Below are 17,623 nucleotides of genomic sequence, written 5' to 3'. Positions count from 1 at the left end.
AAATCTACTTAACAGATTTTCACCACTACTGAGCCAATTTAACGGTCAAGCTCATCAACTTGGCCAACAGATAATTTAGAATTCATCCAATCTGCACAATTTGCTTTTTTGAACAGGCTGTGCCTACCTTTAAATCTTTTTAGACCGGTCTCCTGTCCACCTCATTTCAGATCCGACCTTCGGCCACATTTGTCCTCTCAGCCGCAAAAGAATCGGGGTTCATGGCACCAATTATCAAAAAATGAATAAATAAAAGATATATATATATATATATATATATATATATATATAATCTCCAATTAACCTTTCAGAACACTGCACCGCTCTCTGGAGAGCTATCCAGTTGTAGGTGGTGCTGTTGCCATGCCAAGAAGTAATGCATCCGGTGAGGATGCTCTCAATGGCACAGCGGTAGAAGGTCCTGAGGATGTTGGGGCTCATGCCGAATCTCTTCAGTCTCCTGAGAAAGAAGACGCACTGCTGCACCTTCTTCACTGTTTTGTTCGTGTGAACTGACCATGTGAAATCCTACACCAGATGTGCACCTAGGAAACAGAGGCTGCTCACTCTCTCCACAGGAGCACTGTTGATGGTGATGGGGGTGTGTGTTCTTCTCTGCACCTCTGGAAGTAAATGCTAAATGGACTGGTTCTTATATAGCGCTTTTCTACTCTTCTGAGCACTCAAAGCACTCACCCATTCACACCCATTCGCACAAGCACATTTTTCTAGGTGCTTTCTAAGTAATATTCACACACACTCATACTCTTATGGATGCATCGGAGAGCAATTTGGGGTTAGTATCTTGCCCACGGATATTTGGCATGCAGCCTAGGGGAAACCAGAAATCGAACCACCAACCTTCCGATCAGTAGATGACCTGCTCTACCGCCTGAGCTACAGCCACGGTGGAAAAATGCTTTTCTTGGTTGAATGTTTTCAGAATGTCTGTGGTAAATAAAAATAAACACTGGCTTGCAGTGTCAAAGGTCGGTGCCATTATCCCCTTTATGATGTCAGACTGTGCAATAAATTGCTGGTAGGCTTCTAGTTGGCCAACATTTCTACATGGTTAGGGTTGACTTGGCGTGCTCTTGACAGTGCTGGACATTGTTTTTATGTTTTCATCTCTATGTGGAGGAAATGAGGAGCCAGAGAGACAAAAAAAAAGTAATGGTTTACACACGTTACATTAATTACCAATATCATTGGCTGGTTCCTGTTTAACTGTTTTGAGGGAAAAATGCCTTGCATCCATCATGCCACTCCAAAGTGTCTTTTATAATACTTAACTTATCAAATATAAAATTATTAAATATAAAAGTGCACATGAATAATTGAGGCTTTAAGCACCTAAAAACATGCAGAAAGAAGAAAAATAATCACAAATAATTATAATTGAATCATTTATTCTGTAGAGACAGAAGCATCACTAATAGCAGCCTTACAAAATAATTCCAAGGTTCAACACTGATTCACCGTCTAATTCAATGCATGACTGCAAAGATTTTGTTGTTTTGCCTTCAGGAAAGTCTATTATCGCAAGATCATCAAATCTTTTTGTGATTTGATGATCGTTACCGTTGCATTCATGACATTTCATTGAAAAAAGCACACAGTGAGGTTTTGGAATGTCCTCAAGAGTAATGATGGTTTTATTCCAGCATATTCAGACGTCACATGTATAGCTGCCAGGCAAAAATCTGCTTTTCTGAAGCCATCTTTAAAAACTAGAGCATAAATATAAATGTTATTTACAAAGACTGACTAAAAACTGCTCCCCTAACACAGCCTAAAGAACCAGACTCTGTTCACTGTTAAACACCAAATTTTCTTATATCGCTAAGCGATTGTGCATCAAAATACTGAGTAGCTGCCACAAAAAACACATGAAATTAAAAAATAAATACAATGATTTGTTTTACTTCAGTTGGCACTGTGGAAACTGTGACAAGTACGGTGGCCTGAGAGTGACACTACAACTGAAGGGCAAAAACAAAAAACAGACAAAAGACAACACACTGTGTTGACATCAAAATGGTGAAAATACTGTTTTACATTTATTTTGATGTAGGTCAGCTGCTGTGGTCTTCACTCTGAGGCTACCACTGACATGTCTCATACTGTAAATACGAGGGGGGAGCATCATTCCTTCTATATGATTGTGTATCTACATTCTATCTACAACCTTTTTACAGCTCACGCAAGAAATACAAAAAACAAAAACAAAAAAATCACAGACACATCAAAATGAAAAGTGCTAACTGAGAATGACAGGATGAGTGAAACAGAATAACTCATTCTGGTGAAAGAAAGCTTTGTACAATGACTTCAATGTACGGTTTCACAGCTTGTGTTTGTTTGATTTCTTCCTGATGTGTGCACTTTTATTCCATATTCTTGACACTCTGTATGTTTAGTTGAACTCTAGGTCTAGATCCACCTATAACAACCAAACATATTTGGTCCTAGAAGTTATCAGCATAAATGATGCACAGTTAAATATCAGTCATTCAGGACACAAGCATATCACTACATGTTCACTATATGTTGTACTGTGTATGTGACAAATAAAATTTGTAATTGTTTATCTCTATGACCAATAATTTCTATCATAGTTTTCCTAAAACATGATGACAACTAAATAAAAAAGAATGCTCGAGGAGAAAAACTATGACAAAGTGTATTGACACTGTTGTCATTGAATATATACTGGGCAGAAAGGAGGCGATCCAATTAGAAATAATCTCTCTCTTTTTCGGTCAGGTTAGTTGTGCGTATTTCATCTGCTGCTGACTAACAGGGTAAGTTGGAGGGAAGCTCCCTGTTTGTCATGAAAACAAAACAAAATGTCAACACTTGAGTAGAAGAGAAGATGAGACATAGACATAAAGTGGATATTGAGGAAAATAAGATGCTTTGTAACCATTTGGAGCAACTCTTACTGGTAAAATACTTTTACACTTTATATTTAAATGAAGTCACTCAACTTCAGGATTAGCCTACTGTACTCTTATGATACTTAGTCGACTAAAACTACACTAAAATTAAAAGAGGTTAGAAGCTTAAAATACATCTACAACTAAATGGTTAAAAGACTGAAACTCAAAATTAGCTGTCAAAATGTTACGGAGTGAGTTGACTGAATTCTTACAGGAATTTTTCAGTGTCTGCGAACAATTATTAAATTTGGAATATGATGAGAAACCTATACAGAAATCAAATAGAAAATCATCAAGTAAATGGTGATGTTTTAAATCAGGCCTGTAGGGTTTTAGACAACACCCTGGGTCAGCACACCTGAATCAAACGATTAGTTCATTACCAGGCCTCTGGAGAACTTCAAGACATGTTGATTTTAGACATTTAAATCAGCGGTGTTGGATCAAGGACATCTAAAACCTGCAGGATACCGGCTCTTGAGGCCTGGAGTTCTGTTTTAAATGAACAGTGTATCTCCTAAGACTCATTCTATGATTTGCTCTTAATAGTGGCCACATTCACATTTAGACATGGAACTGAATTAAAGAGGCTTCAGGTTTAGTAACAGAACCATGAGAAGAGGCCAGCATTATGAGTAAATCATGATTTAAGAAAAACAGTTAACAGCTGAATGCAGAGCTCCAGACTTCTCATTTATTTCTTTGTCCTATTTTTTTCAGCACCTGCTCCATAGGATGAAGAGGATATTCGTTGATTCTTTTTTGTTCTCTAAATCATAGTTTAATCCATGTGACCCACCCAGTATGCTACTTATTGAAAAACTGTTAATGAAGCGACTGTGCCGCACACTGAAACAAAGTTAAAATGAGATTATAGTGAAATGTGACGAGCTGTTTTTTTATGATAGGTGAAGATATCTAGAAAAAATGTTTCTTTCTGTTTAAACCTGGCTGAGAGGTTTCATGCTAGGTTTTGATCGAGATCAGGGGTCTCAAACTCTAGTCCTTGAGGACTGAAGTGGCTATTCAGCTATTTGATTCACGTTACAGCAGCTCATGAGTGAATGAACATGGAGCAATAAAAGTACTTTTAGAAGTACATTTTTCCAAACAACATTACTCAAATTTAGTAGGGTTAGGGGTTGCATGCAGTCAAGTTCTATAGTCAAGTGCTATACTCTTGCTAATGACCTACTAATTGTATTCAGTTGTGTTGCAACAGGTATACGTGGTTCAGGACACCGGCCCTCAAGGACTGGAGTTTGAGACCCCTGGTCTGGATGTGATGTTAACTTTGACTTTTCAAACAAATTGAATCTGTTATTGCCACTGATGGTCATGTACCATTTAGATGCTATTGCTCAGTGATTAGTGTCTCTAACCAATAAAAGTTGAAATCAAATCTTTTTAAAAGCCTGAAAGAGATGTCCTTTCACTTTTCAACCAACTCCAGAACAAGAGACATTTTTTAAAGATTATGACGGCCTCACCAGACTTAACCTGAAAAAAGCTTTACCCATGGGTGTGAGGGGATTGATAGGAAACCTTATACAACTTAACCTTTATGCAAAACATCCACATTTACTGTAGAAGGCAGTGGGAAACTATTTTTGATTTCATGATGAGAAACTGTACACTTACAAAAGTGAAAGATGGAGCTTGCTTGTTCCTAATGGCACTGAGTTGCACTGAGATGGCACTGATTAAATGCAAAAAATGTAAACAATGACAATGTCTGATGATAATCATCAGTAATGGCACATGTCTTTGCTCTGAAGTCTCTATGTAAACAGGAACACACATGCATATGCACACTTTTTGAAATGAAGGGTTTTTTTCCACCTCCTCGTTCATCTCTTTCCTTCTTCAATTCCACGCTTTCTTTGCAGCACGGAAAATATATCCTGTTTAAATTATGGAAATTTGAGAAGTTATCCTGTAAAGTCATTACCCATCATTTATACTCAGTGGAATATTTTCAGTGCCTGCTTCCTTTCTTGTCCCTCCTCAGTCCAGCACGTCTCTTTCTAGAACACCCAGGTGACCGGGACCCACTGGGGGTTTTTGGAAACCGTTTCCAGCGCTGCTTTGACGGTGCGGTATGTCTCGTCGAGGTTGTCGTTGACAATGCTGAGGTCAAAGTAGTGACCATAAGCTGTCTGGATTTTAGCACTCTCATCGCACGTCCTCTGCAGCTCTTCATCCTGTGAAGGAAAACAGATAGCAGGGCTGTTAATCACAGGACTTCTGCTTTGACTGATTTCTCATTATTTGCTGCTTCCTGAGTTATTCATCTTCTTTATGTGCATATTGTTGTACTGTGAGCAATTCCTACCATCAGCGTCTTGGTGACGACCCCTGCCTCTGCAGCTGACTGATTTATGGCCTTGAGCACCTCGAACTCTGGAGCTTGAAGGAACACGATGTAGGGCAAGAACTCAGAGGTCCGCAGAACTTTGAGAGACTAAAATTAAGACACGCAAGCAAAATCAACACAAGTACATTAGACTGAAAGAGTCTCTTGCAGGCTCTAAACTTTTTGACCCACTGGGCTAATCCACCACAAGTTACCGACTGACGAGAGTGAAAGACTGTTTTCTTTTATCAGTACTCTTAATAAGATGTCCTTGAGTGAGGCACATGACACTATGCTGACTGAATGGGACTGACTGTGTCAAACAGATTTAAGATAAAGTAGTCATGGGATTACGATGTGATCTGAATCAGCTGAATCAGCTTACCACAATAGCACAACAACATTGATTCAGCATCTCAAGCACAACGTAAGTTAGAGCATTTCACTTTAATAAACTGGCAATAGAAACTATTAGAAGCATGTGTGTAATGTATACAGGATTCTGTCAAATTAGCCCCTAATTTTCACACAAGACAGTAAAGGTGCTGCTGCTTATGATTACTGCTAAAACAGAAAAGTCTTGTATGTGCACACCTGAGGGTTGGCGTCCAGTATGCAGACCCGCCCTGCCTCCACCACCTCATGTATGGAGTCGATCTTCAAGCCGTACAGGTTGCCCTCATACTCTCCATGTTCTAGATAGCGCCCGTTCTTGATGTCTGTTTCCATTTTGCTGCGGGTAGTGAAAGCAAACATCCGACTCTCTCGCTCTCCCTTTTTGGGTTTTCTGGAGGTGTCTGCGCAAATACAAGGAAGGGAAGTTACTATGATCAGTTTATTAGCTCAAGCCAGCTAACATAGCTCTCCAACCCAAAATGTAAAAATTTTTAGATGGATGGTGGACATTTTAGTCAGTTTGTCTGCCACATTTGGTAGCAGACCCCACTCTGAAAAGTTGTTTTAATAAAATCTTCTGCTATTAAAGTCTAAACTGTGGCCATTCCTTTTTCAACCCTTTGAGAAACATTAAAGGTGAGTATTGATCTATATTAGTCCAAATAGCTCTAATAGGTTGCTCTAGCCTTTCCCAGTAATATCTTCCCTTGGGGCCTATTGTACAGGCCTCTGAAACCATCCCAGGATAACAAGTGCCACAACAGGTGCAATCAAAAAGGTTTGACCTGCAAAGTTAGTCAGCTTTTTTCCTATCAGGGGAAGCAGGGAAGACATCTGGACATGAAGGCAGTCAGGTTGAGCGAGTCCCCTCTGCATCATCTGAGTCTCAGCCAGTAGATGGTGCTGAGACTCAGATGATGCAGAGGGGACTGATCAGAGGATCAGGGATCAAGATGTTTTTTAATCAGAGAGCCGAAATCAACTTCCTGCATAGGGGTTTGTGGGCCTACCGATCGACTCAATATAACAAAAAAACAATTCTAGCTACTTTAGCAATAAGAAGCAATAAGGCAATGGAATATATCAGACTTCATACATGGAATTATGGTCCCAAAGAGCTGTGGATCCCTCAGTAGAAGCTTATTCTTTAGTCTCCGCCTCCCCACACCTTGAGCACCTATCAGAATCAGAGTCTTCCTCTTGAAAGGTGGGACCTTGGCCACCTCCTCATAGAGCAGTATCTCATGTCTGTCAAACTCTGAGGGTGAACAAAGAGCAGAAAGTAAGGACGAAGCAGTAGGAATATTTTACCCCAGCAGAGCTAAACTGATCCTGGCCCTGTTTTATTACCTGCATTTTTGGTGGTCACATACATCATCTTCTTCTTCTTCTTTCCTCCAACACCAGTACACAGATTTCCTGTTGCATTGTTGGAGCACAGCATTAGTGTAGGCAGAGAACTGAAGCCAAACTTCAAACTAAAGTAATTTATGAGCATCAGTCATGTTTCACAACTACTAACTTGTACTCATTTGCCCACAAGCTGGCTTGTAATGATCAGTCATGTTCATGCAGGTGTCTCTGCCAGATATTATGTCTCATACACATTTAATTTTTCCTCTTTAAGTTCTAATATTCATGTTTGTGCTTCTAAAAGGGGAATTAGATCTACTGGATCTACTGATAAGAGCTCCCTTACAGAACAAAACCCTTTCTGTGAACTCGAACTGAATTAGCAGTTGTTCGAATGCTTATGCAAATCTCACATTTACAGAAGTGTAAAAAATGACACATCATTGACTGGTAACGTTTAGCAAAGAAAACCTTTTTTCTTTTACAAAGGTTGGACATCAGAGAGCGATGGTTCTTATATGCCATAATAACTGGGGTAACTCCCACATATGAAAGTGGGAGTATGTTCAAACTTCTTTTCTTGTAATCTAATACAGGTTCATGCTATAATGCTCAATGTTATATTGAAAATATTTCTTATAAAAAGTTAAGTCTAAATATTCTTAAAACATTGTAGACTAGTGCACTGGCACATTGTGAAATTTAAACATGTGAGCAAACTTCATGTACCTGGCGTGTTTGTGCACCACCACACGGCAGTGACAAATAATCAATAAACCATGGGCTGCAGCAACACACACCAGACATGTGAACATAATGCCCTTCCTTAATGAACACCTACTTAACACTTAACACTTTCAGAAGTCTTTTTTTTTTGCTGCCATATGTTTATTAACGATTTATATTTCTGTTTACAGTATAATATGCTAATATAGTTCAATACAAATGGGTCATATTCTGTTGTGTTCATGAAACATTTTTGGCTTTTACCCCAAAGCTGTAAAAGGCTGATGGAGTACTGTCGTCACCCTGCAGGGCAGCAGCTTGGACACTCACGTTTGTGAATGCTATAACTCCAAAATGTGCCAATGTGGGATTTTGAAATGTTTTGGATTTTGAAGGTGCAGCTACTAAAATTTCAGATGAGTTTGAATCTCAGCGACACTGACCTCAAGGTTTCTTCAAGTTTCCTGAAAATCTTGTGATGCAATAATTCAAGGAGGAAGTCACCTATGATTATCTAACTGATACCATCCACTAGGAGGCTGCAGAGCAACACTGGCAACCACCAGTATTTTAATAATATTTTACATCCATAGTGAGATGATTTCATTAAGGCCCAAAACACACACTGCGTCCATGCTTTGATTAGAATCCAGGCCCTCTGTTAAAATAAAGTCACCATCATCACAACCTTATTCGTTCTTTCATATTACCTGCAGGTGCCAGCTCCACATCTCTCTTGACAAAAGCTTTCCTTTTTTCCTCAAGCATCTGACTAGGGATTAACCCAGCACTCCCACCTTCCACATGACGTGCCTGCACAACAAATGAAGAAAAAATTAGCAAAGCAATCCAAAGATATGAAAATGTGCACACAGGAAGCTATAACATGTTCACATAAATACTATTCTGTCACCTGCCACCAGTTGACATCATCCTGATTGACTATTTGCAGGATATCCCCGGTCTCAAACCTTAACCCCGCCTCCTTGCAAGGAATCAGGTTGTCGTTGGCTGGGTCATAATCATAGTGACACTTAAAGAATACCTGGAGAAATACATAGAGGTACACATCTTTATTTCAGTGGTGCATCCCAAGTTAAAATCCCTTTAAGACTAGAACTGCTAGGAGGGGTTCATGTTACCACAGGTGCCATTACTGAGGTGCTGCTTGCAGTAATGGCAAAGATGCCATTTTTTAAGTTCACTTAAGTTGTTTATTTCATCAAATTTTTCTAATTTTAAGTCAGATTTGGCAAAACAAGGATTTAAGGTGAATTTTGAGGGATTTGAATGGTTTCATCAATGAGTTTTAAAATTTAATTGCAGGTTGTAAAGTTTAAAACACACTTTAGAATAAATAAACAAAGACTGGACAAAACTACCACAACAGCTTACACACTTAAAAAATATAATTAAGACCAAACCTGCACACTACCCTGCCTCAGTCCGCAGCTTCACCTGCTGAGGTGCTGCTCAGGCCTGAAAGTGAGCAGGGCGCTGTTCTCTTGATTTCACTCTTTAGTTATTTGGATTAGTTCCCCACACTCTGGAGTCTCTTTTCATTTCAGTTCCCTATGCTGCCCTACACAGCAAGTTACATACCTGGTTCTCCATGCCTTCGGTCCCACAGTCTGCCCAGCTCAATATCCCACCCTGAGCCCAGCAGCAATTACTCATGTTTCATCTAACTACATTCCCCTACATATTTATTTATCAATCACATATAGCTAGCTCTGACTCATGTAACAGCAGCATTTAAGTCAAAATGTGTGTAAACAATCGTATTGCTAGGCAGCCCAATGTGGCACAACAGTGATTTTACATCAGTTTCTATGCGGTCGAAATAACATCCTTGGTGGTTCTATGTAAAAATGGTTATACTTTCTTTTCTCTTTTGATCCCAAACACCCCAAAATTCAGTATTTGATGAAGAAATCCATTTTTAAAACGGCATGAAATATGAGATCACGTGGTTTTAATTTAACAGAGGTCAAAACAAGGTTCTAGTGTTAATGAAAATAAGTTTCTAACAATGAAATTCAGTTAATAACCAAAAAATAAATAAATAAATAGAAACCCTGACAAATAAGGAGAATAGATTTAGCCCCATGTGTCTATTCTGTGTGTGGTGTGTTTATGTGTCACCTGTACAGGTGGTATGGATTCATGATAACTTGGCAGTATCTTCAGAACCACAATTCCACTAGCTGCTTGCAGCTCTTCCTGTAAAACCCTGGGGTCCCTGCCCACTTCTCGTCCATTCGCCTGTCAATAAAGTAGACAACAAGAGTAATGACAAAAAAGATTCCTTACATGTCTTAAAGGTTAAGCGAAAGGGTTTTAAACAGCTGACTAGAGTTTTACATTTAAATTTGCAAATTCGATCAGTTGGCTTAAATATTTACAGAACTTTGAAGCATGTAAAAATTAAAAGCCTCTTGTGGACTATGCAGATGACGGACAAATTGAACAACTGAAAATGTACTCTTAAGGTGTTAGCCCACTACAGAGCACCAGAACAGGTCCCAATAGCCCTGTCAGGAGGGATAGACCTGCCCAGTGCAAGCAAGCTACACCACAGAGTATTTAAACACAGGTAAGTATCTGCTCAAACATCCACTCAAATGAATAAAGTTCCACAGATTCCAGGAGTGAAACTCCAGTAACTGCAGCACCAAAAACCCCTGAATAAAATGTCAAAAAAACAAACTTTCACTAGCAAATGATCCTTACTTTTGCTATTTTTTCCTGATCTATTCATTTGCACAGTATTGGGATTGAACTGCTGTGGGTTTCTGCCCCATGCTTTCATAAGAACACATAGTTTACCTCGCCATCTAGTGGTTAAACAATAGTATGGACACAGATTTATGCATTTAGACTTTCAGAACGCCGTGATCAATAAACAGCCGATAAACAACAGATTTTTTCTTATGGTAGTTGTGGAGGTACGCAAATAATCCGGGGCATTTCATGCTTGAGCCTGACCTTGAGTCATAGCGGTTAACAAGTTGACACTCAAGAAGAAATAAACACAAGAGAACAAGAGTCGATAAGTAAATGCTTAACGAGACGATTGATACGGTAATACGGTAATATCGGTAAGCTTCATATGTAAATCAGGCGGGAACTCAGAACAGCATAAAAAAAACTGGAGACATGTGAAACAGCTACTGCTGTAAAAATAGCTTCACTCCCAAGAATCACAGGGACAGTGGGCCAGGTGCACTGATTTCCTGGAGTCTCAGCTGGTCTCCTGTTAACCTCACAGTGAGACACATTTTAATGTAGATGAAACAATGGAAATATAATGCTTTACAAAGTGAGCTTTGGAGACGTTACCTCTGAACAGTCTGCAGTAGCTGTCTACATGTTTCTGTCGGCTCTTGCATTCATAGGACGGATAGTCTTAGCAGGAAACCAAAAAGTATATTCTTCATCAAATACTAACTTACTGAAAAAAGTAAACAACTATCCTATAGAACTAAAAATGCAAGGTTCCACCATAAACCAATAAATTAGAGGATAATTGAAAATGAAACTAAGGAAAACAAAAAACAAACAAAAAAGAAAAAAGCAACACACCTCTTTGATGATATCGCCGACGTGCAGCAGCCCTTGTTGGTCTATCATCCCACCATGAAGAATACGAGCTATCACCAGCTCCCCACCCTCCACCTTGAATGTCACACCCTGGAATACAGTTATTACTGGCTATTATCTCCATCATTAACACTAATAAAAATCTGCATCCATAACCCAAATGGCACCAGCATACAACCCACACAAGCATTTATTATTTCACAAACTGAATGTTTTTAAATGGGAAACACAAAAGGTGCAAACAGTCCAAATTCTAATAACCTACCAGATGCTCCCCGGCTATTTTGCGTATGCCCACCATGCGGATGGCATCAGGTGGAAGGTGGTTGTGTGCTTGGCTGTCTTCTGGTTCATGATCCACAAAGTCACATGGGCTGGGAGGTGGACTTTCACATGCTTGAGCTGCCACTGAATCATGTGTCTCCAGCAGAGACTGAGGCACAAAATATCATGCATGAAATATTCGTTTTCCTTCAATTAACCACCTCTGTGACTGGAATACAGTGAAAACACAAAGTGGGAAACACTGTGTGTGTGACTTTGTGTGTTCCACACCTGGAAGTGAGGCTGCGTGAGAATGCGAGCAAGCTCGGCTGCGGTGTCAGAACGATTGGTGAATGGGTCCAGGTCTCTCAGGATCTCCTGCAGGAGCTCCACATTATTCTCCCTCACGGGTGACAACCGTGGCTCCTTCAGGCTCTCCTCTTGCTCCTTACGCACAAATACAAACACGGTTACAAAGATGAGAGCGTGCTGCAAGTGCAAGTATGAATGACAGAAGCGCAGCAAAATTTATTGAATTTAAAATATGTGTGTGCACGAGTGCATCTGTGTGAAGCCTACCAGAGGGCTTTCCATGATGCCTTTGAGGTAAATGAGGTCCAGGTCATTGGCTGTGGTGGAGCTGGCCGTGCTGTCGCTCATTGCGTCCAACACTTGGGGCACTGTGACACACACACACACACACACACACACACACACACACACACACACACACACACACACACACACACAGTGAAGGGAAGAACAACATTAAGTAAGGGAAACATGGTAAATGAGACAGTAACAAATGACACAGAGCTTGTGTCTATAGTTGTAACTCTGCTTTAAACAAGCACCTGGCTTCCTGGTTTTAACAAAGCTGTGATGTAACTGTCTGAATTCTGCTCATTATAGGAAAATTCCTCATTGGAATTCAACATCCTTTTAGTTTCAAAAATAGATACTTACGCGAGTATGAGTTTATAACTCCATATTAATCTAATGGCATGGGTTAAAAAAGCTGCAGACTGTGTGTTGTGTCAGGTAGGGGATACTGTAGGGCTGACAAATCAATCAAAACCGACATTCAGGACCTCAAATTGACATTTTTTGTCTTTAAATTCAGTTAATACTCCCCCCAGTGTGTACTGTCTCCTTTAAAACATACTACCGAGTGTGGTGGCACACGGTCTGTTGTTTGGATGCATTTTTGGCTTTAGGAACGACAACATTGAACAAAGAGAAGAAAACAGAAAGCTGCAGGCTAAAATCATGTGCTAGAGAAATGAACTGTACATGTATTGCTTTGCTTTGCTTTGGAAGTTTGAGAAAATTTCAACTTGCCAGCACAGCTTGTTAGCCGGAATGCTGCCTTAAGGTTAAAGTTTAAAGTTGAAATTTAAAATGAAAGAAAACTAGATTATGACTCATAAATACAGCCTACAGCAGTGCTGTTATGTACAAAACTGCAGTGAATTTAAGAATTTCTATATTTAGTCATATTCAAGGGAAGTATGCTACAATGTAACAAGCTGCAATTATGTAATTTTTTCATTTTTATTTATTTTAGTATTTTCATATTATTGAATTTGATATTACCAGATGTAATCAAAGGCCACAGGTGTAAGCAAACCAGCATCATATATATATATATATATATATATATATATACTACAGCACTATCATAAATATTGGTATTTGGGGGCATCAGTCGTTTCCTGGAGGATATTCTACAGTGTAGCTGTAACTCTAAAACATCTGTTATCATTAATTAGCTTACAAAGAGCAAATACCACCATTTTTCAGATTAGTAACACATTCTCATATTTCTGGTTTTTAATCTTTTGTGAAACTGGATTTTAGGAGAGAGCTGTGAATAAAGAAAACAGAAAAAAACAATCATGTGGCGATGCTAAGCTGATGTGGAGTATAGTGTTTGGTCTCACCAGGCTCTGTCCTGGTGGAGGCCACGGGCATGGTAGAGCTGCAGTAAATCTGAGAAGGACAGAAAGAAAAAAAGGAAAGAATGATCAACAAAATAAATGTAAGTGCAGGTCTGAAAATAAGACACTGACAATAATGATAAAGACGTTCAATGAACACCAACATTTTAAAAAAGCTTGTTTCCTTCGCTGCTACATTCAGATGGGGATGATTTAGTACAAATGATGATGTCCTCTATTCATGCCGTGCAAACCACCTGCTTTTAAACTCACTGGGCAACTTGCAATACAAAGATAAACACTTTCACATGAATAAAAGCCTCAAGATTGGAACCAATTGGACAAGTTAACACTCTTAATATATAGGCCACTGCACCACTTACACGCAGTGCAGTACACCACTACAGCCTCAGTAATACACATTTTTTAAAAACAGCCTTTGAGCTTATATGATTTTACCAGGCTTTTTTACTCCTATAAATGGCTGCAGGAAGAAGAAAAAGGGGAGAGCACAATTGCAAGTAATGTACTGGCATAGAAACATAAACACTACAGCCAGGGTAGCTATTTATCCATTTAGGCCTGAAGCTAAATAGCTGAGCTGATATATCTCACATGCACTACAGCTCTGAGTTTTTTTAGTGATCATCTGACAGAAGTGGATATGAGACCAAAAAATTGGAGAGTTGTCAGTTATCATAGATATATGAAGAACCAAATCTGGGCTTTAACATGTTTTTCTGTTCAGTTCTGACATTTTAGTAATTATTTTTATAGCATGATTTAAAAAAGCAGATTCAGCAGTCTAAAATATTCATGTTAAACATTTTAATCATCCTTTTCTGTCGAGACTTATGCTGCCATCCTGCTGACTGAGAGTAACAACCGCGTGATAATAACTGATGACTGGGTTCAGTGTGTGCTATAAATTAGCATGAGATAAAACTGCACTGCTCAGTTGCTGCACGTGGGAATGTTTGCGGGTGTATACGGTATGCTCGTGTTTTTGAACCCCCTCCCCGCCATAACGCAGCACGACAAACACACAGGGTGCAGTGATGTCAGCGACTGAGGGTGGAGCTCCACTGATTGTTCTGGAATTGAACATGCCTGGCAAAAGGGGAGGGGGAGGGCATGTGGGTGTGACTAATCTATACACTGCCAAGACAGCACACACGATACAATGGCAATACAGAGAAAGTGAGAAGGGAACAAAGAGGCACACATCCCCTTTAATGCTTTCTATCTATCTATGCATTTATCTATGCTTGTTGCTATGACAAGCTGCTGTTGCAGTTTGTGGCTGCCATGGAAACTCATCTTCCCTCAGTTTTGCCTTCACACACACACCCTGCTGTTTATACTAGAGTAGGCATTACACAACACCTCAGGCAAAAGTGGATGACGTAAAAGGAGAAGCTGTAAGAGTGAGACGTGTGGAACGGGATGGACTGGATGTAAAGTATAATGTCTGAAAGATGAGATTCACACCATCATCCAGCTTTGATGCACATTTTATCCAAGCTGATGACAACAAATGTGAAAGAAAACATTACAAGAATTTAATCTTGGATACTACCCTGACCTGTTTGGGTCTAGACTGGCGACAGCAAAACTCCATGAATAATAATGAAGACCATAAAAGAGAGAAACTGACTGAGCATAGGATGCTTCGGTGCTTAGCACTGTTGTCTCACAGTGAAACTTTTTAAAGTTCAAACCTGCGCCTTCCTTTTTCAATCTGTTCTTCCAGTTTCCTCCAGTAGCTCCAGTTTCTTCCCAAACTGAAAACACGTCAGGTTAATTCCCCTGACCAAGGGACTAGCCTACTGGCTGCCCACTGCTCTTAAAAGGGGCACCCCCAAATCATATTTACATATTTACATTTTACTCCAGTCTGTAGTACCATTTATCCAACTAAATTATTTTGGTTATGAGTCACCTAGTTTATTCCGTTTGTGTGTGTGTGTGTGTGTGTGTGTGTGTGTGTGTGTGTGTGTGTGTGTGTGTGTGTGTATATCCTCAGTGTGAAAAAAACAAAAAACAGATGTTGCAAATCTAAGTAGAACCACGGACGGTGCGCCTGAACTGAACTCACACTGTGTATGTATGACTCATCAAATAAATGCACATCGTGAGTAGCAGCATAACTTCACTGAGCTGTATGACAATGAGTATGGGAGTACAATACTTTTTCTCTTTTGTTGATATTACTGATGAGGACGTGGACTCATTCTATGTGGATGAAGTAGGCTGCTCAGCTACTGTACATGTCAACTACAATAACAGCCCAACACAGACACATTAATGACTGTGTTTAAAATGCTGTGAAGTCCATTTGCTTTCTGCTTCCTCACACGTTCCAACAAACACCCCTCCTCGTCCTCCTGCTTCATCGTCACTTTTTTTAACACTTCTTTCCCTCACAGCTTCCTCAGCTCTGCACTCTGTCCTGCTGTCTCACTCCCCTCTGCTTTTTTAATCCTTTTTTCTTGCTTGCAGATCCCCTTAATGATGTTCCCCTCCTTCTTACCTTCCTCCCATCCTTTCCTCTCTATTACTCCCTTATTTATGCAACATCCCTGCCCCTCCTCCATTCACCCCCCACCATCATCCATCTGCTTAGCTACACCAGGACAGGCCTGCTGTATGTAAAGAAACAATTGTAGAAAGCACATGCCGGCAAAAGCTGTTTGGCTGTGTGCTGTACTACATGCCAACATGGTTTAAACTGTCGTTATCCTGTATTTAGTAAAGCTGGTTATTTCAAACGATTTATTCCTTAGACTTGAGCTAAAGTGCTGTTTTATCCTCATTTTCTTTTGTACTATTTTACCATTTCAAAAGGAAAATCCCAACCAAGCAGATATAATAGCTGGACTACAACTTAACTGATGACAAATGTAGTGTGATTATTGTTTCTAATCATTATTGTTATTTTGAGTCTCTGAGATGATAACAAACACACAAATCATGTCAGTTACTAAACTTCAACAGCAAGAGAATTACTCAGAATTGTTATTGAATTGTTAGAATACATAATAAAAAAGAAAAAACTTTAAGAGATTTATGGTATTTAATATTATGGCTTTATTAAGCAATTTTAAAAAAGCTATATTTGTCAAGTATTAGGACAGATGAGTCTAGCTTGACAAACTGTCATAAAATTGTCAGGGTGAGTGTGACTCTAAGTCTTAAAACAGTTTAACTGGTAGCCTAACTACACTACCATTAACATAACCAATGAATCCCTCAGCAAACACACAATAAACGACACAGGTGCAAATACACCAGTGCAAGCAGAGAAGTCTACTAATTAATCTCAGGAGTCATACATAACAAAGCACCACACACACAAACACAAAAGGAGAGGGGGACAGAAAGACATGCAGATAGCCTGTCTGACAAAGGAAGATGCTAACCAAACATCACAAATGAAATGTAGCGCTAGTGGCGCGCGGTTATTTAAATACACTGAGAGAACCGCGCGCACACGCGCGCACCTTTGTCAACCTAGCTTTAGTGTATCTGCTCCCTTAAATAAACAACCCTTTTATTAGGATACTTTAATGATAAGACGTCGTCTGTTAATAAAATGATATTTACGACACATAAAAACAAACTCACCCACCTTTAAACACAACAAGAGACGCTTCCTGCCGTCTGTGATGTCTCGTGCGCTTTTTGTTGTCGTCTGGTTTCTCGGTTCCCTCTGTGACTGGAAGAGGCAGAAAAATACACAACTTCCGAGAAAACTTCAGAATAAAGGGCATTTAGCGAATAAAGCTACAATAAAATTGAATTATTAAAGCATTATATTTTTATATTTATATAAAAGTAAGAGTTGCCACTGAAATAAAAATTATAAAGCATGCAGGTAAACAAGAAGCGGGATGGGAATGTAATACTTTAACGCTTAGAATCAAGAGACTTCCGGTTGAATTGACCATATTCCCGGTGCTTTACGTAGAGGTGCATTAAAGGGCCAGTGCTTGTTTTGCTTTCACATTTTTTTCTATTGTTATAATTAATACATGAGCTAT

General features: G+C 39.4%; 1 protein-coding gene across 2 annotated transcripts; it reads right to left on the bottom strand.

Annotated features, from left to right (window-relative positions):
• Positions 1 to 1,392: 1,392 nt before the first annotated feature.
• On the bottom strand, positions 1,393 to 17,294 carry mpp2a (MAGUK p55 scaffold protein 2a). 2 transcript variants are annotated; one of them, XM_085270190.1, is made up of 14 exons: positions 17,212 to 17,294; positions 13,584 to 13,632; positions 12,220 to 12,320; positions 11,932 to 12,087; positions 11,642 to 11,809; positions 11,359 to 11,466; positions 9,919 to 10,038; positions 8,687 to 8,818; positions 8,484 to 8,586; positions 7,045 to 7,113; positions 6,791 to 6,952; positions 5,893 to 6,095; positions 5,278 to 5,406; positions 1,393 to 5,146 (listed from the first exon to the last, which is right to left on the bottom strand). In XM_085270190.1, exons 2-14 carry the CDS (start codon positions 13,612 to 13,614, stop codon positions 4,970 to 4,972), a joined length of 1,659 nt encoding a protein of 552 aa, XP_085126316.1. In that variant the 5' UTR covers positions 13,615 to 13,632; positions 17,212 to 17,294; the 3' UTR covers positions 1,393 to 4,969. The 2 variants fall into 2 exon arrangements, with proteins under 2 accessions (XP_085126316.1, XP_085126317.1); XM_085270191.1 differs by lacking the exon at positions 13,584 to 13,632 and having other exon boundaries at positions 17,212 to 17,270.
• Positions 17,295 to 17,623: the final 329 nt, after the last annotated feature.

Source organism: Mchenga conophoros, linkage group LG4 (assembly GCF_057382185.1).
Source record: "Mchenga conophoros isolate Kocher_MC1m ecotype Shallow Benthic linkage group LG4, M_conophoros_male_GT1.1, whole genome shotgun sequence".
NCBI classification, from domain to species: Eukaryota; Metazoa; Chordata; class Actinopteri; order Cichliformes; family Cichlidae; genus Mchenga; species Mchenga conophoros.
The sequence above is the reverse complement of the archived record's forward strand: the minus strand, read 5'-3'. Positions and strand labels throughout refer to the sequence as shown.